The sequence below is a fragment of the Trachurus trachurus genome (assembly GCF_905171665.1).
Source record: "Trachurus trachurus genome assembly, chromosome: 12".
NCBI lineage: Eukaryota > Metazoa > Chordata > Actinopteri > Carangiformes > Carangidae > Trachurus > Trachurus trachurus.
In genome coordinates, this window is record NC_139908.1 from 13,846,809 (window position 1) to 13,867,125 (window position 20,317).

General features: G+C 41.7%; 2 protein-coding genes and 1 long non-coding RNA gene across 3 annotated transcripts; 2 read left to right on the forward strand and 1 right to left on the reverse strand.

Moving 5' to 3' along the window:
* Positions 1 to 1,996: 1,996 nt before the first annotated feature.
* On the forward strand, positions 1,997 to 5,135 carry prdm12a (PR domain containing 12a; the record flags this gene model as incomplete). Its single annotated transcript, XM_083982878.1, has 5 exons — positions 1,997 to 2,228; positions 3,583 to 3,773; positions 3,955 to 4,110; positions 4,345 to 4,459; positions 4,672 to 5,135. 5 exons carry the CDS (start codon positions 1,997 to 1,999, stop codon positions 5,133 to 5,135), a joined length of 1,158 nt encoding a protein of 385 aa, XP_083839004.1.
* A 1,694-nt stretch (positions 5,136 to 6,829) lies between these two features.
* LOC310994631 lies at positions 6,830 to 7,660 on the reverse strand. Its single transcript, XR_014595793.1, has 3 exons — positions 7,542 to 7,660; positions 7,062 to 7,154; positions 6,830 to 6,963 (listed from the first exon to the last, which is right to left on the reverse strand). It is a non-coding gene; the product is annotated as an uncharacterized lncRNA (long non-coding RNA).
* A 533-nt stretch (positions 7,661 to 8,193) lies between these two features.
* On the forward strand, positions 8,194 to 19,049 carry fbxw5 (F-box and WD repeat domain containing 5). The gene is made up of 11 exons (XM_083984178.1): positions 8,194 to 8,284; positions 9,207 to 9,266; positions 9,995 to 10,190; positions 10,278 to 10,435; positions 11,722 to 11,905; positions 12,378 to 12,526; positions 12,712 to 13,038; positions 14,189 to 14,372; positions 14,505 to 14,652; positions 15,195 to 15,407; positions 16,605 to 19,049. The coding sequence occupies exons 3-11, from the start codon at positions 10,004 to 10,006 to the stop codon at positions 16,888 to 16,890; spliced, it is 1,836 nt and encodes a 611-aa protein (XP_083840304.1). The 5' UTR covers positions 8,194 to 8,284; positions 9,207 to 9,266; positions 9,995 to 10,003; the 3' UTR covers positions 16,891 to 19,049.
* Positions 19,050 to 20,317: the final 1,268 nt, after the last annotated feature.

Sequence of the window (20,317 nt, forward strand, 5' to 3'; positions counted from 1 at the left end):
ATAGGTTAATGCATAAATAAGCAAATCAAATCCATGCGTTACCCCAATTCAATTCATTTAATTCCTCTTTAATAAAGAAGCGGCCCCACCCCTCCGTGCCCCCCCTTCCTCCCTCCCCCTCTTCCCTCCCTCCTCCTTCTCTCCACTCTTTTTTTTTTTTAGCCATTTACCTCGGATTTGTGCGATGAATGCTATAAATGTAAATCAATCTAGATGAGAAAGAATCCCCATTGAAAAGAGCGGAGAAATTTCATCTGGGAAAAAGGAGACAAATGTAGGAGGGGCCCGCTCATAAAAAGCAGCTGTTTCACAGTAATCTTTTTTCGTGCCCTGTCACTCACCTTGCCTTTTCACTATCTGTGTTGCACACACAAAAAAACTCTATTGTATTTAGTTGCCATATCTTCTTTTTCCCCCCCATTACACTGCCATAGTCCATATTCGTCCAGGAGAAAGAGAGCGCACAACTTGGCCGGGTTTTCTTCTCCTTCTCCTTCTTCTCCCTTCTTCTTCTTATTCTCCTTCTTCTCCTTCTTCTCCTTCGGACAATCCCTCTTGTAGTTGTTGGAGTGAAAAGAGTGAGTGCATGGATGTCAAATTGCCCTCAAAACACCATGAAAGATTGATTTGCAGCACTTTTCAGGGCCCTGACATTACTTGGAGGGGAGCTGAATAGGAAACCTGTGAGCCCGGGATGGAATAAAGATGTCCTCTCTGCTGGAAGAGAAGGAAAACTGCCCATTTAGCCCCCCAGTCCATCAAGCCCCGAAAAAATGGGCAAGAAGAGGAAAAAACACAGGAGGGACTGTGGCTATAGAGAAGAAAGAAGAAGAGGAGGAGGAGGGGGGGTGGGGGGGGGGGTCGTATATACTCATCTAAACGTTGTCACAATACCGAGGGGGCTCCGAACATCCATGAATATTAAACCGCTTACCTCAACAAGGGCTTGAAAAAGTGAACCACGTCAAAGCAGCTTTGCATTTTTTGCATGCGAACAATGATGCTGCAAGAAGAAGAAAAAAGAAACACACCGAGCTTGTTTCCATTCTTGTTATTCCCGCGCTAACTCCTCATACACACACACATACACACTAAAAAAAAAAAAAAAAAAAAAAAATTAATATTACCACCGCATGAATACGAAATGCCTGAGAAAAAAATGGGCGAGCAGCTCCCAGACTCACTGACCCACTTCTGCGGACACAACTCATCACTGAGACTGAACCTGCGCTGTTTCTGAGCTTCATTCCGCCTGTTGCGTTATCAAACTATTTATAGTTGTGCAGCCACAACTGTGCAGCACGTGCATGTGTAAACAGAGAGCAATCTAACTCACATTCACACTGTTTGAGAACTTCATTATTTGCGCATTAATCGATTTATTCTTTTCTTTTTCTATACATCTATTGTGCTAAATTTAGATTTTTTTTTCTTTATTTTTGATTTTTCTTTTCTTAAGAATTAGGTTGTTGTTATTGTTACTGGACTACCCGGCATGCATTTGCAACCTTGCGTAAAAATGTTGCATTAAAACAAATTAGAAATCCGGCTTTAAGTTACTAAAAGTTTCTCTCTCTCTATCTCGCTCTCTCTCTCTGTGTGTGTGTGTGTGTGTGTGTGTGTGTGTGTGTGTGTGTGTGTGTGTGTGTGTGTGTGTGTGTGTGTGTGTGTGTGTGTGTGTGTGTGTGTGTGTGTGTGTGTGTTAATGTCTCTCTGCAGCAGGCAGGTCCACACGGTGAGGGGTGTGTCATTAATAAGTAATTAGACAGGGGTCACACCAGCCACTTATATAAAGAGACCCTCTCCGCCGGGGACGGCAGCAGCTTTTACGCACAGACAGTTTGGAGCAGGACGCACAGAGGAGCAGCTCCGTGGCTCCACTCCTCCTCTTTCGACTTTTCCCCGTCTTCTTCTTTTTTCGATCGCTTGTCTTGCAGCAGCTCCAGACTTTTCTCTTTCTTCACTTTTTGTATTTTTTGGTTTTGTTTTCTGCAACATGGGCTCCGTGCTCCCCGCAGACGCGTTGGCTCTCAAATCTGGATTTAAGTGTCCGAGCCGGTCGCTGTCGGACGTGATCACCTCGGACATCCTGCACAGCTTCCTGTACGGCAGGTGGAGGAACGTGCTGGGCGAACACCTGGCGGAGGAGCGGCAGTGCGGCGGCGGCAGCAGCAACAGCCCCAAGACCGCCTTCACCGCCGAGGTGCTGGCGCAGTCCTTCGCTGGAGGTAGGCTCACCTGGACCGGCACATGTGGATCCAGTCTTTACCATTTATTTTATGTTTTTCTGTGTTTATGTGGATAAATGCGTTAATTAGTAGATTTTAAAGTAAAAACAAAAAGTCCAACTAGATAGAAACAAACCTGTTAATGGAAATAAAACATTTTTATCAGGGTTATCCATACAAACTTTTACCACATTTTTTTTCCAGTGACAGCAGAATTTTAAGCAGTTTCTCCACTGATATCATCATATATCATTTCCAGCTCCTGTTAAAGAAATCAAACGCTCTTCTCACCAAGTTTCGTGTGCATTTTTCCCCTCATTTTTTTTCTTTTCTTTTTTTCTTTTTCTCTGTTTTTATTTCGAGCCATTTAACACATTAACCCTCGCGGAGCCTCTGGACCCCGCGTTTGGAGCCTCGTTGTGCGTGTAACTGCCGCTGATTGAAAGACGCGGGGGCATTAAATTCATTTGGTTAACTTTGTGCTTGACCTGGGAAAGTTTCCACTTAAACCTCGGGGAGAGAAAGGTTTCCTTTCTTCGAGATGTCCCGGGTTTTTATCCCGCATTCATCAATCTCCGGACAGTCTCTTTTCCTCTCTTGGCAGCTATGGGGCTCCGGAGCTTTTCTCTTTCTCTCTCCTTAAAAGATTTGCTGTTCCTCGCATAATGCACCGTGAAGGCTAAATCTAATGCTATTCATTGCATGTCAACCATTTAATCGCCTTTCCATTTTTTTGTTGCAGAAATTCCTCAGTCTTTTAAACAAGTCCTCGTCTCATTCAGCGCAAATTTATTGCTACAAAGTTCTTAAAAGGATAATGAATTTGGAATTAGCCGTTTCTTTTCCAGTAAACTTTAATGAATATCACATCTGAAGCATGACAAATTGCTGGACCCTGGGCAATAGAGGACCATTTAACCCCTATTCAGTCGGGCTTTTTTCGCAGCCTCAAATAAAAAAAAATCTTTGATTTTGACATTAAAGAATCGCACGATCTTTTTTTTTTCTTTTTTCTTTTTCCCCTCTTTTCTGATGCGGATAAAAATGCTTTCCAAAGGGGGTTTCTCTGCACAACAAAAACTTTCAATTCATCCAGATAATCGAATTAAACGGAGGATAAGGTGTAGCTTAATATTTCGTGACTAAAATAAGATCCAGTCCATTTGCTGCATTCAGGGACCCCTCCAGCCACCGCTGCGCCGTGAGAGGCTTTGGCGTCCGCTCCACTGGTGTCTACATTTATGTGCAGTTTTTTTGTTAGTCATGCACATTTAAAAACACACAGTTTTTAAGATCTCGCGTGTGCTGTTTTTCAAAATGCAGTTTTCTCACATGTCCTTCTTTTTGTTCGCAGAGGTGCAGAAGCTGTCCAGTCTGGTGCTGCCCAGCGAGGTGATCATCGCCCAGAGCTCCATCCCTGGAGAAGGTCTGGGCATCTTCTCCAAGACCTGGATCAAAGCCGGAACCGAGATGGGCCCCTTCACAGGGAGAGTCCTGTCCCCCGAGCACGTGGACCTGCTCAAGAACAACAACCTGATGTGGGAGGTGAGTTGGCACCTGAGCGCGTGTGGTGCTGAATCTAATGTGGCTTCATTTACGCAGCCTGTGAAGCTGTGTCTTCTTTGATACTCATTGACTTTAGTGTTTTTAAAGCTTTTTTTCTTTTCTTTTTAAACTCAATTTTTTTAAATATAAAATGTTAAACCGGTTTTCCTTGTGCGCTCAGGTGTTCAACGAGGATGGCACGGTGCGTTATTTCATCGACGCCAGTCAGGAGGATCAACGCAGCTGGATGACCTACATCAAGTGCGCCCGGAATGAACAGGAGCAAAACCTGGAGGTGGTTCAGATCGGCAGCAGCATCTTCTACAAGGCGGTGGAGGTGAGAACAGATCTGAGGCCTGAGCGTAAAGCCGGCCTGCTGCTTGGGCCTCTGGCGCCTCTGTGTAGATGTGAAGCCTGAGAGAGAGAGAGTGTAGCAGTAACTAAATGTCTTTTAGAGTAGCGCCACCTGCTGGTCAGAAGGAAGAACTGAATAGGCTCTGTAGTGAAAGTGCACAGGTAGCAGTTGTGAAGTTGATTAACTGACCTTTGACCTCTTCGCTTCCTCCCTCAGACCATCCCACCGGACCAGGAGCTGCTTGTCTGGTACGGAAACACCCTCAACACATTCCTGGGAATCCCTGGAGTTCCCGGAATAGATGAGGAGCACCTGAAGAAAAGCAGGAATGGTGAGTCGTTTTTTATTATTATTATTATAAGGGAGCATTCTTTAAAATTATATTTGGTTTCTTTTGAAATAATGATAATGATAATAATAATACTATTAATAAAAACACATACTATATACCTACTCTAGGGCATCAACACCATCTCAAGTCTCGAGTCACACTCGCACAGACAAGGTTTTAAATCATCTTCCTCCTCCTTTTCTTCCTCCCAGATGACTCCCACTCGTGTGACGGCACCTCCTCGTGCTCCCCCTCCTCTTCCTCCGCCTCCATCGCCGTCACCACCGCCGGCCGCATGCGCTGCGTCATCTGCCACCGCGGCTTCAACTCCCGCAGCAACCTGCGCTCCCACATGCGCATCCACACCCTGGACAAACCGTTCGTGTGCCGCTTCTGCAACCGCCGCTTCAGCCAGTCGTCCACGCTGCGCAACCACGTGCGCCTGCACACCGGCGAGCGGCCCTACAAGTGCCACGTGTGCCAGAGCGCGTACTCCCAGCTGGCCGGCCTCAGGGCGCACCAGAAGAGCGCGCGCCACAAGCCCGCGTTGACCGCCGGCGGCGGCGACAACTTGGCCTCACAGGTGTCCCCCCCTCCCCCACCACAGATCACGGCCATGCCCCACCACCAGCACCAGATGCCCCTGGTGCACCACATCCCCACCATGGTGCTATGATGACGACATAAAGACTGTCACCACCAGTCACGCAGAACAACGATGCACTTTAGGTTAGAGCTGTAGGTGGAGAAGTACAGGGAGCTCCTGATGAGACAAGGGAACAATTACAAATGAGTTGATGTGACAGTAAAGCATCTCACAAAACATCTCCACTGCCTTTTTTGTTTTGTATTTGTATAACTTGTCTGGTTACCACGTGACAAGACTCCAGCAAAGAGATGGTTTAATGTTTGTATTTGGGAAGCTAAAATATACAGAAAAAACCCCCCATCTCTGTCCAGATTGAACAAATAATTTGTTATCAGTGTTTCTCTGTGTTATTCAGCCTACAAATCAGAGACCAGACATTTTTTAATACATTTTTACACAATGTTTGTTTTGCATCACATCCTCACCAGCTCAGGTGAAAAGTACCTTCAGTCAGAGATTTGCAGAGTCAGAGGAAACTATGGGACGTGGCCACCGGTGTGCATCGTTTCAGCTGCATTGTTCCACACTGTAAAATGAGAAATGTCACTTTAACCCTGTACAGACTGTAAACTTTGGAGAACTGTGTAATTTTAAAATTGTATTGTATGCTACTGTACATGTGAATGTAAATACATTTGTGCTTTCTTCTATTCTAATTAAATGATATGATATGATATTACATTCGGGATGAGTTCAATTTGTGAGTTAATCACTGCAATGTTGCTAATGTGCAGCATGCACCTGTTATTTGTAGAGAGTACAATCCTAAACAAGCACCAGATTATAATTAAAAACCTAATTCCCTCACTTCAAATCCTACTTTACTCAGAAGTACAAACTTTGTTAATAATAACTAATAATTCAATGGTTTGTTTTCTTTGGTTAGGAGGTCAAGTCCAGAAAGAGATTATGCTTTATCACACTTCTAAATGAAAATGAATGAGTCTGAGCCGTTGAGGGTTTATGAGGTCAGGAGTGATAAATCTATTCATAAAACTTCCTTTTGTTTTTTAATCCTGTGAAGCGTCTGCGTGGCTTGAGACTGAGTGCAACAGTTATGACATTAATAAGTGGCAGGGTGAAACACTGTGTTGTAAACAGCACATGACTCAGTATCCGGTGTCCCACAGGAGAGCCTGTGTTCGAACCTGCCAGCCTGGGTGGAGTCCAGAGAGTCCGTGTGGAGTTGGGTTGTTCCACTGACTCTCTGGTTGCTCTGGTTTCCAGTCCAAAGATAGATTGTGTTAAAGGGAAGCTGCATTAATGCATCGGTGAGCCTGAAGTGTTGCAAGTGAGAATGTGTTTCATGGACAAATTACTGAATGAGACCAATGGACCCAGACCTAGGGGCGAGCAGAGACAAAACAACCAAAAATACATCTAATGAAAGAATTAAATAACTTGTAATTCTACATTTCCTAATGTCTAAGCATATCTTTATATCTCTATATCTTTGGTCAGGTACTAAATGGCTCCTGCAGTTTTTCTTCCACATGATGGCGCCAGACACTCAGAGAGAATCCCACAAGACAAAATAAAGACAAGAGTGTAGATACATTTATGCCACAAACAGTTAGATGATCCCAATTTAAATTTATTCAATTAATCAGAGTAGTATTTTGGGTCACTTCTGTGCCACTGCTGCACTTGTCAACTGTCAGACATTATCCAGCTTCCCAACAAGAAGTTTTCAGACAAGTCTTCATTATAACAGCTGCAGAGCGACACAGACCGACCGACATGCTGCAGGTGCAGGGATGAGGGCATGTCCTCTCTCCACTCTACTGGGATGGATTATAGGGGTCCTTCTTAGTGGGTGAGGGTTGATTACAAGAAATCGACCACACATTCAGCCCTGAAGAGAGAAGAAAAGAAGACACTTTTAAACATCAAAACTATGTAGATCATTATTTCAATCATAAAAATGTTATCACTTGACACAGTGAGGAGCACCTCCACACCGGCGCTGACATCCTTCTGCTGTCGTCATGTCCTTCTTAGGGCAGCCACAGCAGGAAACTATCCAGTCAGCGGTACGGCGACACGCTGCAGGGAAACAGACAGGAATTATTACTTTACTTCTTTGTCTTATCAGCCAAAGGTGCTGCCAGGTCTGCTCTGCTGAGATAATGATGGGACAGGTAACCTGATCCCACCCCTATCAGGTTTAACCTATCCGTTTAAAATGTTCTGTTTTACACACTGCCCAACAGTGTATTTTCATGTTTTAAGACTTCAATTCATTAAAATTTGTTTCTTCACAAGGTGAAAAGAATAAAGCCCTCAATGGGAAGATAGTTATTGTTACTTTGTTTATAAAACCAGCTTGCTACTACACTGTCAGTTAAAAAAATGCAAAAATGCCATTGTATTATCTTTTCTCAAAAAAACAAAATAACATAATGAAAGAAAAGGTTTTAATAGCTCACTTACCTGAGATTATTAGTCACAGCATCTCTTCACTTTAATTATTTGTGTTGCAGTCCAACTCTGTTGCTCCCACGCATTCAGGTGATGGTGTATGATGTGTGTGCACTTACAGTAGCCTGCCTACTATGACACAGCGTTTTTCAGTGACAATTAGAACAAGCTCCTCCCTAACAACCTGTTACTGTTACATCAGTGATTTAAATAAATACATAAATGTATTACTAATTAAAATTCAGTCATAAACATGGTGCATTATTCTGCATATTGAGTCCTTTATTTTGTATGCTTTATATTGACGGAAATACTTAGCCTAGGTACTTTTACTCAAGTTGTATTGTGAACTACTTGTACTATACCTGTAACAGAGTAGGTTATTTATTTCTCCACCGGCATAGGCATGCTGCTTTTTTTTAATTATTTGATTAAAAACGTTGTTTTACATAGGCTACATGGGAATTAAACATCTCAGAAACATGATGAATAGTTTAAAAAAGGTTAACAAGCTTAAATGTTACATAAATATATTTTTAAAATGTGTTTTTAACGGAAAAAAGCCTGTACCACCTGTGCTGTGAACGCCGGTGATGGATTGAGTTGGTCTGGCTGCGCCGACGCTTCCGGTATCGATTAGTAGCGTCTGTCCGGCTCACGGCTGTTTTAGAGGATTGTTGTTATTTCTCAGTGGCTAGCCGTCAGTGCTAGCTAGCCACTTGCGTTTTCTCCTCCAACACACTTTGATCCAGCAGGTGGGTCTCACTTTATGTCAACAGCTTTGTACTGAGCCAAGCAGGTTAACTCATTCACAAAAGTAAAAGTAGCCGCTTGTCGTCGTCGACATTTAAACCTCAAAGTTCAAAACAAACAAGCTGCGGCTAACGGCTAGCGGCTAGCTCAACGTTAGCTTGTCAGTCATCTCTAGCTAGCCTAGCTGTAAACTAACTGAATGAGATCAGCACACACACGCAAACACACACAGATGTCTGCTTGTTGTCTGCCTTTTTACCATGTGTGTGCTGTTTTCTATGTAAACACGAAGGCTGTGCAGCTTTCTATCAATGTAAACACAGTAACTTGTGACTAGTTTTTTTTTTTTTCGGCGACAAAAATGTCCATGTAAGGTCATCATCTCCACACGACGGCTCGGTTCAGTAAAGAAGAGCCGAGTGAATATATATTTAGCGCTAGATAATAATACTGCAGGTTGGTGTTTTAACTGAAATGTAAGTTAATTCGCATGCAATGTTGTGCAGTTTCATTGTTTCAGGTTGTGTTGGAGGAAATGCCACGCTAACATGGCTCTGTTCCAGCAACGACTTATTATTATTTATGTCACTGAGACACAGTATAAAGCTTTAGGTTCAGTGTCAATGCAACTGGCATAATGAAGGTGTTATAATGAGGTGCACAGCTTTGTGGTGTTGTCGAGCACACACACACATTTTCAGATTGTAACGTTAGAGGTGGGGTCACAGGTTATTTATAGAAACACACAGAGAAACAACATTTACTGACTCATTATATGATATCTTATAATAATATCCTTATGTTCATTCATACAGATTGAATCACCTGCAAAAAAGACTGTACTCAAGTATTTTCTTCATGTGAAAGTAATGTCTAACTTTTTTCCCCCGTCTGTGCCTTAAACATGTTAACTTTTCGTTACAGATCTCTCTAAAATTACATTTTACTCTGCAATGAAAAGTTAATGGCTTGATTACTTAATGAGTAAGTATTATAAAAAACAAAAAAAACAATTCATGGTTGTATTACAAACTAAATTGTCTCAAAAAATCCCTGGGCCCCAGTTTTGCAATTGTTTTGCTGACTTACTGATTTGCTCAGTGTGGAAAAATGTTTTAATGTCTTTGAGTTTCAGAGGGTTAGTTGAACATATTAAAATAAATGAATAAACATAAGACACATCTGAAGATCTTGGGCCTAAGGAAACATTTAATGTGATTTCTGATATTTTATAGTGTAAATCTTAAGTATGAGGCAATAATCAGCTGATTAATAATTACTGAAACTAATCATAACTCGGAGCCGTATATGAAACAATCTGTGTCTCTGTTTGTGGTGAAAATATTTCGATCCCTCACTAAACGGTGGCACACGGCTGGTCGGCAAAGTTACCACAGATGTGCTTCGATTAAACCACAAGAACTTTGTTCTGTGTTCTTGTGGAAATCCCAGTGGTTCAAAATGTACTGTACATGGGAATTTCAGGGAAATATGTTTTAAAATACAAGAAAAATTCCACTTGAGTAAATTATACCAGTCAGGAAAATCCTATTTAGATAAATAGGCTACTTTATTTACCCCCTTATCCCCTTCTCAATAGTTAAAACTGTTGTATAAAGTTATACAACTTGAAGGAAAACAGTATGTTTAAGGGTTTATTTTGCTTTCACATACATCATGTGTGTATATGTGTCTGTGTGTGTGTTGTACAGGATGTTATTATGGAGTGTAGCCTACTTCTGCCAGACAGCCTGGTGTTGGAAATCTTCCTGCGTCTGCCCCATGAAGCTGTGCTGAGAGCCGGTCTGACCTGCAGACAGTGGCTGGCTGTCTCCAGAGATGAGTTCCTGTGGAGGGAGCTGTTCTACCACTACTACCGCATCCCCCGCTCGGTACCACGACACCCTGGTAAAGGCTCACACCCGTCTGAGATGTATCACAAAGCACACTTGAGTGAAGTTTAATAACTAAATGTGTTATCTACCTTTTATGCAGCGGCTGTGTCATGGTACAGGGAGTTCAAGCGTCTGTTTGACTGTATCCCCTGTGAGGAGGTCCAGACGCTGAGGGAGCACAGCGACCAAGTCCTCCACCTGGCCTTTTCTCACAAGGGTCACCGGTTCTCTTCCTGCTCCAAAGACTGCACTGTTAAGGTAGAAATTAAAGTTTTCACCCTGGATCTTATGTACTTACTTCCTACCAGCGTGACAAGTGATTGTGTTCAGTATCTAGTGTGTTTCCTTTCATTGATTCCTTGGTAGTCCCACTCTAAAGTACACAATTCAGAGCAAAACAAGCTACGAGTGAATATAAAAACAGTGCCACCTACAGTGCAGCTAATATTATATACAGTTAATAACTATGATACAATAACTTTCAATGTTTCAGTTGGAATAAGATTAAGATAAGATATGCCTTTATTTATCCCACAATGGGGAAATTCTAGAGTTGCCAGCAGCAGCACAAGTATAAAAAATGTATAAAAATGTACATACAAGAACAAACAGTGCTATCATAATAGTCTGTTTTAGCACTATGTGTGTTGCTCACATACTTAATTTACTTCACTGATTCAGTTCTTTTTTTTCTTTTTTTAAACTTTTTATTTATCTACATGTACAAAGAACATGAGATCATCATGGGTGGTACAGTTAAAATCAGAATATTCTATTACACATACATCATAGCCAAATAGGTGCATATTCGATCCATTTTTCCCAGCGATCCATACATTTCTCCAACTGAAGTCTTAATACAAAAGTAAGTCTCTCCATATAGTAAATTTCGTGAATGATCCCGTGCCACTGGATCAATGTTGGAGGATCTAGTTGCAACCACCTTCTGGTTATGGCTTTCCTACCACTTGCCAGGAGAATCTTCAACAAGTACCTGTCCTTCCTTATGCAAGACTGTTTTCGGAATTTTACCGAGATATAAAATAACAAAAGAAAAATCTAAATCCACCCCTATTATTTTATTTATCTTGGTTGACACCTCCTTCCAAAATAACTGGATTTTCGGACATTTAAAGCAAACATGAAAGTGGTTAGCCATAGGGGTTCCACATTGTCTCCAACAAAAGCCTAGGCTCTGTGTGCCTGTTCGTAGTGCTGTTAATTTAGGAGTTATGAAAAATCTCACTACATTCTTCCAGCCGAACTCTCTTAAAGATCTTGAATTTGCAGTGGTCGCTTGTGTCTCACATATTTCTATCCAGGTCTCTTCTGATGTTTGTGTTTCTGACTCCTTCTCCCATTTTTGTTTAATGGATAACGTAGAGTGATTCACTGATTCAGTTCTAGTGCGAGGGATGAGATAACGTCGCTGTATGTTTAGTTTTCAGATTGTTTCCTCGTCTGATCTGATAAGCGTGTGAACCACCAGCAGCATCATTAACTCACTTCTTTCCAAAACCTGTCTCCTGCCTTTGTGTGAGCAGCTATGGGACATGGAGCGGCCGGATGGTAACATCTCATTGGTGCACAGCTCCAGCATGCGGCAGTTCAACTGGGGCTACACCCAGTTCTCCCAGTTCAATGCCGACGACAGCCTGCTGCTGGTCTCCGGTGTTTACCTGGGCCCACACCACTCCTCCTCCGGGGAAATCGCAGTCATCAGTCTGGGTAGGAACAACAAACAAATTGCTGAATGGTCATCATCATTTCCTGTTTATCCCTCTCTTGAATATTAGTTTGTTTTTTTTTCCTTACAAAAACAAAGCTGTGGTCATTTGAGACAGTTATGCAGGGACAAGGCTTAATGTTGGTTAATGAAAATATGTAAGTATGGGAGAAATAAAATGATGAAGTTATAATATCGCTGTGATACAGTGATAATAGTCTCATGATGGCTGGGAGTCTGCAGTGAAATGCAGTGTGCACCGACCAGACACATTTAATCAATGTTTGCTTAAACCACGAAGAGCTCTTTTGTGCTGATTCACAGCATTATGTGATGCTTTTATAGCCTCATTAAATTATATTTATATATAAAATGAAAATGCCGTTGTTAGAATGATAAAGTCTAAGCTTGTTTATTATATTTAAATGCAGCTCTCTTTTATTCAACTGTGGGTATCCTTCTCCACTGTCACAGAAAATTACACACTGTTGTCACGTGTGAGGAACAAGCCGTACGATGTGTTTGGCTGCTGGCTGAACGAGACCCACCTGATCTCTGGGAACCTGCACTGGATCGGCAACATGACGTCCTGCTCCGTGCTCTGGCTCAACAAAGCCTTCCAGGTGAGACGGGCTGCTGCTGCTGCTGCTGCTGCTGCTGCTGCTGCTTATTAACTCTGTTTACAGACAGAGCATCTACAGGAAGAGGTTTACACAGGAAGACAGCGCGACAGTTATGAATGTGACACATCAATCCCGCCCTCCTCAACATCTCCCCTCCTCGTCACTCTTTCCTTTTTCCGCCGCAGGATATTGAATCAGAGAACGTCAACGTGGTCAAGCGCCTTTTCAAGATTCAGAACATCAACGCCAGCACCATCCGCACAGTGATGGTGGCCCATTGTCGTCGTCACGACAACCCGGACTTGGTGCTGGACTACGAGGCTCAGTCCCAGGCTCAAAAGCAGAAGGGGCCGAAGCGGCAGCACCAGCCCCTCCTCTTTGACCTGGGGACGTCAGGCAGCGAAGAGGAAGACGAGGAAGAAGAGGAGTATCAGAGGCAAGCGAGTTGTCAAGGCGCCACGACCTCCTGCCTCCCCCAGTCCACCGCCTCGCCCCTGGAGCACGTCATACAGGTCAGAACCAGAACTAGACTACGCTTTATTGTCCCATATGGGAAATCTGATTTGGACTCAGCTGCTGCACATCACAGCCTCCATGATACAAAGACCAGAGTAAAAACCTCCTCTTTTTCTTTCTCTTATTTCTTCTTTTCTTTCTTTTAATCTTTTTGGATCTGTTTATTGTTTTAATTTATAATTTGAACTTTCTAAGAGGACACCAGGAAGACTAGCTTGTTGTTTGTGCATCGGCTAAAGGGGTTTTTCAATAAACAATAAACAACTAAAACTTGCACATAATCACACAAACCGAGAAGGAACCCTGATAATATTGCACAACGCTGTGACCTCAAGTAACCTCATTTAAAATCTGTTCTGATGTGCCATTGAAAAAGAAAAATCACAGAATAATAACTAACAATAAGTATTACATTTTGTTTGAATACAAGGGAAACGTGTTTGTCAGTTTGATTAGATACATAAACCAACAGGTACATGTATTATTATACCCTATATACAGGTAATACTCAGAAAATTAGAATATCGTGAAAAAGTTCATTCACTTCCCCATGATTGCGAACTGTACTGAACCAGACAGAGAGCTTTTAAAGGCTCAGGAACCCTTTGCAGGTGTTTTGGATTAATTGGCTGACAATTTGAGCTACAACATTGAACTTTTTCACGATATTCAAATTTTTTGAGATTCTGATTTTGGGGTTTTCATAAGCTGTAAGCCATAATAATCAAAATTCTAACAAATAAAAGCTTGAAATATCTTGCAATGCCTGTTATGAGTCTAAATAATATATTCATTTCACCTTTTAAGTTGAATTACTTAAATGAATGAACGTTTTCACGATATTCTAATTTTCTGAGTATTACCTGTATACCCTGAATCACCCTTTAAACATTTGATATTGCACTTCCTCTCTACTGGCTTAAATCATTATTTTATCCTGCATATTATTGCTTATACTGCATGTTATATAATCATAATGTAGAAGCAGTAAAAATAAATATAAATCTGAGAACATAATTAATAACAGCATTTAATGACAGTTTAACAACTACACCATTTTGATGTAGGTAAAAATACATTTTCAAATCTGTTAAATACTGTTCTTCATCCTGCCGTGTTCTCTCTCTCCTCCATCATTGTTGTCAGAGCCGTAAAAATGTGGATCCCAGGGAGCTGGCGATCGAGAACCAGGTGGCGAAGATAATGGGCAGGGCCCACACCAAACCGCCCGACCCCAGCGCCACTCAGCCTTCTGAGCCCGGGGACGGAGAGGACAAAACCTACTTACTCTTCACCACCGGCAGCCTTACGTACTCCCCTCACCAGATAGGTACGACCGTCTCCAAGCTGCGGGACTAAAGTAGATGTTGCAGATATGATGCAACACTGAAACTGTGTACTAGAAAAATCAGACGGGCTGCTTTAACACCTCTCTCATGTGGTGGTTGCTCTTCCTTTCCAGGTATTAAGCGGATCAAACCCGACCAGATGACGACCTCCGGGCCCGTCCTTGGCGAAGAGCGGAGTTCAGATGAGTTTTTTGACTCGCTGGACCACGTCATTGATATCCATGGACACATCATTGGGATGGGCCTCTCCCCAGATCACAGGTAAGTAAAATGAGGCCACATAAATGCAGAAAATAGACTTTTGTTGATGTTTTTACAAATTCTTGACATTTTAATTCCATTCGTCCCACCATGCAAAGATATTTTAGACAGTTATGTTCAAACTGGGTGTTAACCGTTTGGGGAAATCCCTCTAAAACATGTTGTCACCATGTCACCAAGCCAGATCCGTAAAGAAATGGTTTTCCGCGTTTGGTCTGAAAAAACTTTTTCCTCAACCTCAACAACACCAGCTGTGAACCAGGTTTACTCGTAAAACATCAGAGCTCACCCTCACTAATGAGTGGCAATGGGAAATCCCTGCAGCTAATCCTTACCAGTAGAGAGATTAGATTAGATTATAGATTATTAAAGCAGCACAAAAACACAAACAATCTAGAACAGGATGTGTGGTCACATATTTTGGCCATGTAATGCAGAAAAATGTCTTCACATCTTGTGTGCTTAACAGTAGTGCAAACAAAACCCAACATTTTTTCCACAGCAGAAATACTCAGACTGACTTCTCTCCTCTCATTGATCAGGTACCTTTATGTGAACAGCCGGGCTTGGCCAGCTGGGTGTGTGATCTCCGACCCCATGTCTCCGCCCCCCATCGCCGAGGAGATCGACCTGCATGTCATCGATCTGAAGAGTCTGAGGGAGGAGAGGAGGAGTCTGCGCGCCCACCGAGCCTTCACGCCGAACGACGAGTGCTTCTTTATCTTCCTCGATGTCAGCAGAGACTTTGTTGCCAGGTGCGTGACGGACTATTTACATATGCAGAACAAAACGCAAACATATTGTAAGATATTTTATCTCTCAGGTGCAGCTTTCACACATCCACATCCAGCACGCACACATGAGGTGGCCGTGAACAGAGAAGTGATACTGATGCAGGAAAGCTTGTTGCCACAATTTGACTATTCACGTCAGCGTAAAATTTATTTTTAGCAACAGACGACTTTAGCAGTGTGTATGTGAATAATCACACATTTTAAAAATGATCTTAAACTGTAGATTGTGTGAACCACAGCGACTGCCGCTATAACTGGATCCATTTGGTAAGTTAATTTGCATGATATTTAGATGCAGAGTATATCAGTGATGGACACACATGTAGAGGATGTGAGTGAGGAGATGGAACATCAAGATTAATTGAATTCACGTAGGGGATTTCCAAAGCCGTACGTTCCCAGAAGAACTGATGGACCAAAATAAAAACCCGTTTGAAAAAGATCATTTTTCCATTGAAAAAGAAAAATCCCTAATAAATATGATTTTCTCACAGAATAATAACTAACAATAAGTATTAAATTTTGTTTGAATACAAGGGAAACGTGTTTGCCAGTTTGATTAGATACATAAACCAAAAGTTACATGTATATTAAACACTTTTATTTTGAAGAAACAGTAATCACCATTTAAACATTTGGTACTGCACTTCCTCTCTACTGGGTTAAATCATTATTTTATCCTGCATATTATTGCTTATACTGCACGTTATATAATCATAATGTAGAAGCAATGAATATAAATAAATATAAATCTGAGAATAAAACTATTAATTAAATAAAACTATTTAATAACAGTTTAACAACTACACCGTTAAGCTTCACAAAAATAAATACGAAAATAATTAAGAAAAGGAAAAAACTTTGGTGTTCTTCAAGCCTGAAACTGATGTGTGGAAAACACACGCAGACTCAGAAAACTATTAAAAAGTGTATTATTTGTTGAATTGTGGAGACTGAATGAACAAACCTAAAGTAGCTACCAAGGCCGTAGCATCCCACGCGCAGGACGTCCGGTTTTAAAAGGTCAATCGATATTGAAAGTAATTCTGCTGAAGCCCTGGTAATGACACTGAAGCACATACATACGTTGAGTTCAGTGTTGGAATGACTTCAGTGCGAACACTTTGCTGACTTGCCCCTCCTCTCTACTACCTGCAGTGGCGCCGAAGACAAGCACGGCTACATCTGGGACCGTCACTACAACATCTGTCTGGCGCGCCTGGCGCACGACGACGTGGTGAACTCGGTGGCGTTCAGTCCCGCCGACCAGGAGCTGCTGCTGTCCGCCAGCGATGACTCTACCATTAAGGTGTGGCGTTCGCCGCGCATGGTCCGACTAGCGCAGGCCCCCGCCCGTCCGCCGAGGCCCCGCGGCCTCCTCTCCTCCTGGCTGGGCCGCAACAAGAACTCCACGCCTGCCAGCAGTGTCAATGGAAAACCATGAGTCAGGTTGTAAAAACACTGAAAGCGGGAGGGTCGGGGAGAGGAAAGTTTGATGGTTTTTCCTCAGTGGTGTGAACATATATGCACTCCATGTATATGTACAGTGTGGTGACAGTCGGTGGTCTTGCTGGAGCTCACGGTGTCGTGATCTGCAGCAGCGCTCGGTGTGTTCAGCTGACAGACGGTGAGCTGTGATGTGACTCAGGGTTAGACACAAGGGAGCGCCATTGCGCCAACAGACTCTGTGTTGCTGTTGTGATGACACGTTACCACAGATAGAGATAGTATGGTGCTGCTGACACTTTTATGCACAAGACAGGTGATGGATCCTGTCCTCCAGAGATGGCTTTTGTCTGCTTTTATCTGTTTTTATCTGTAATGTTGAGTCTGAACGGGCCGGACTCAGGACTCCTGGACCTGAGGTGTAAATGTTCTGCAGAGACGGCGCCGTATCATCATGGTCGTCAAGTCCTGCTTATCAGAGACAAAGTGCTGCACCTGAAAACGATTTCATTTTTCTCCCTTATTAATATCCATTTGATGTCTTGAGTATAAACAACCCTATGAACCCCAGTTTTCAGCGGATTATAAAAACCATTCAAAACCAAAAGGGAAAAAGAAGATTGCCTTGGTTTTTAACGATGTCCCCATCCTGTTGTTTTTATGCCCCAGAGATGATCGATCAGTGTTCTGGTAAATGTAGAATTACTGAGTCATTTAACCTAGAAGATTTGTTAAGGAACAGTTAGCGTGAAGCATGACTGTGAACAAAAGTTGTTGTGTGTGTGTGTGTGTGTGTGTAGCGAAATTGTTATAGGGCCTATATTATGTAGAAATGTATTTAAACACTGTCATTCATTAGCAGCACAAATCAGCACCCTTTTAACATGTGAAGCGATTGTCAGACACATGAGTATGAAATCTCAGAAACTGATCCCTCTTTTCTTAAAAAAAAAAAAAAAATCTTTCCCCCTAATTAAAAATGACAGGCAGTTTGTTTTGTTTTGTTTTGCAAGAAGTAGCTTCCTGCTTCATGCCCCAAATGTCGAAATCGAGCAGGAGGTGCATTGATGTGTGGGTATGTGCGGTACCGATTCTTTGTCTGTTTGTGGTCACATGTGGTCACTTTAATCATCAATCCATTAACCACATCACCTACCCCATCATCATCCAAAATTTGTCATGAGACCTATTATATTCTATTAAATAGTGTGCACATTAGAACAAACAACGTTACATAATTTATTTATATATATACTGTATATATCCTCTTTAGGATACTTACTTAAGGCGATAATCGTTACATTAACATGCCACTAATTTAATTGTTAAATTTCCTAACATCTAAAAAAAAAAAAAAATTTAATAAATATTAATTGACAGTTTTGTTAAAGCTTATGTAAATCTGTTAAAAGAACAGATTCCACATCACAGTCTTGTAAAGTAGTGCAACAAAATTAAAGAAACATCAAACGGACAACGACATTTCAAGGCACACAATGTCACCCAATACCTAAACATAGACATATTGTATGTGTCTAAAGATTCATTTCATAAAAAAAACAACAGTGTTCAGTAAATGACAATGCCAGTGTCATCAACAACAGCAATGACAGTGACATATTGAAAATGTTGAGTAAGCGTGCTTTCCTGAAATGTTTGCGTGTACGTGGGTTACCCCTTGACTTCCCATCATGCTAGTCACAGTTGTTTTTACTGTTATTGGTCCAATAAAAAGCAAAATTAAAATACTAACGTGACAAGTGCACCTTGTGACTTTTGTTTTTCAAGTGCCGCTAAACCAGCACAAGGTTCATGTACTCGTACCTCGTACACATTTATGTTTCCATGGAGATTCCCTGCTGTTTTCCTGTAACTGTTTCAAATAAACCGACTAAAACTAGGAGATATTTGCATGTTTGGTTATCAAAGAAAATCTCTTTGAATTTACAATTGTTTTCATCTTCACAGACAGCTGATTGAACTCTTGCAAACAGAATTGTCCCTGTTTTGAAATGTGTGTGATAAGCCATGCTCTCTCTCCTTGGTTCCCTTTGAATGTTATTTTTCCTCTGTCGCTCCATCTTTTAGATCATGGTAACTGCCCACTCCCCCTAAAAATAAAAAGCATGTCCCGTTAAGGCCACAAGTCTCAATACATGTCAGATTAAAATCATTTTTTTCCAAAAAGAAACTTTGTTTTTTTTTGTGCAGTTTCTTGATGAAAGCTTTGGGACAGTTTTGTTACTTGCAACAAAGATATTTTGATCTTGCTGATTCTCATATAAGAAAGAAACAAAAAGCACCTTCAAGTCCACACAGAGCCAATCAACAATGAAGTCTACTATCTACTATGACGCAGGAGTCCTGTTCTGTGTCAAGGCCTTTTGTACAGTAAACAAAGTCCATACAGTATCATTATCAAGATGACGGTGGTGGTAACAATTTAAGTCTTTCATTCGTCTTTTTGCTGATGTAATGAAGGGACAATAGTCCAAGTAGAAAGTCCCTGGTCTAAACTAAGCTATCTGACTAAAGAGGCTTTATTTAGATGTACATTCTTGGAGCTACTTTTAGCACGACAACATGTTCACACGCATGTAGAACTTCAACCATGTTTTACTACCTTAATTTAGCTTGTTAGCATACTAATATTTGCTAATTAGCACAATAGAGTTGATGATGATAATGGTAATGTTCTTCTTGTAGATTAGCAGGTATCGGTTTTAAACCAAAGAAGGGCAACTAGGGATCATTTTCATTATCAATTGATTGACAGATTTTTCTTTATTGATAAGCTATTCAGTCAGAAAATGGTGCAAAGTGTCCACTGTAGTGTCCAAAGCCCAGAGAGACGAATGTCACCAACACCACAGCAAGAACAAATGTCAAAATATATTCAGTTCACTATCCCATCGAACATAAGCTACTGTATAGCCCTGGCATTTTTGCTGAAAATTAGTCTATGGATTAATTATGTTTTCTGGACTAACCGAGTTATCATCAAAGAGTGTTGAACTAAAGTCTGAGGGATTGTCAAAATGCCACGGGTGTCTCTACTAAATCTGACACTAATCCATCTAGTAGTTAGTCCAGATTCAGTTGTCAAGGTATTTCTCTAAAACTCATGTGTCAGCCTGGTGGTGGTGCTGAAAAAAAAAGTCAATGGGTGACCGTGACGGTTGATCCTATGGTGACCATGAAACACAGTTTCACAGCTATGTATGATATCTGTTGAAGGTGGGGGAGTGACTGTTAAACAGTCATGCTGCTATGCATCTGTACAACAGCCTTTTCCAGAGCTTTCATCTGCATTTCATGGTTCTCCTCAGCCAAAGACTATCCATCACTCTCCATGTGCTGAGGGGAAGCAGCAGGAGATGCAGCAGAAAGCTGTAAAAAGCCTTGAGCTGTGGATTTTTTGGGTC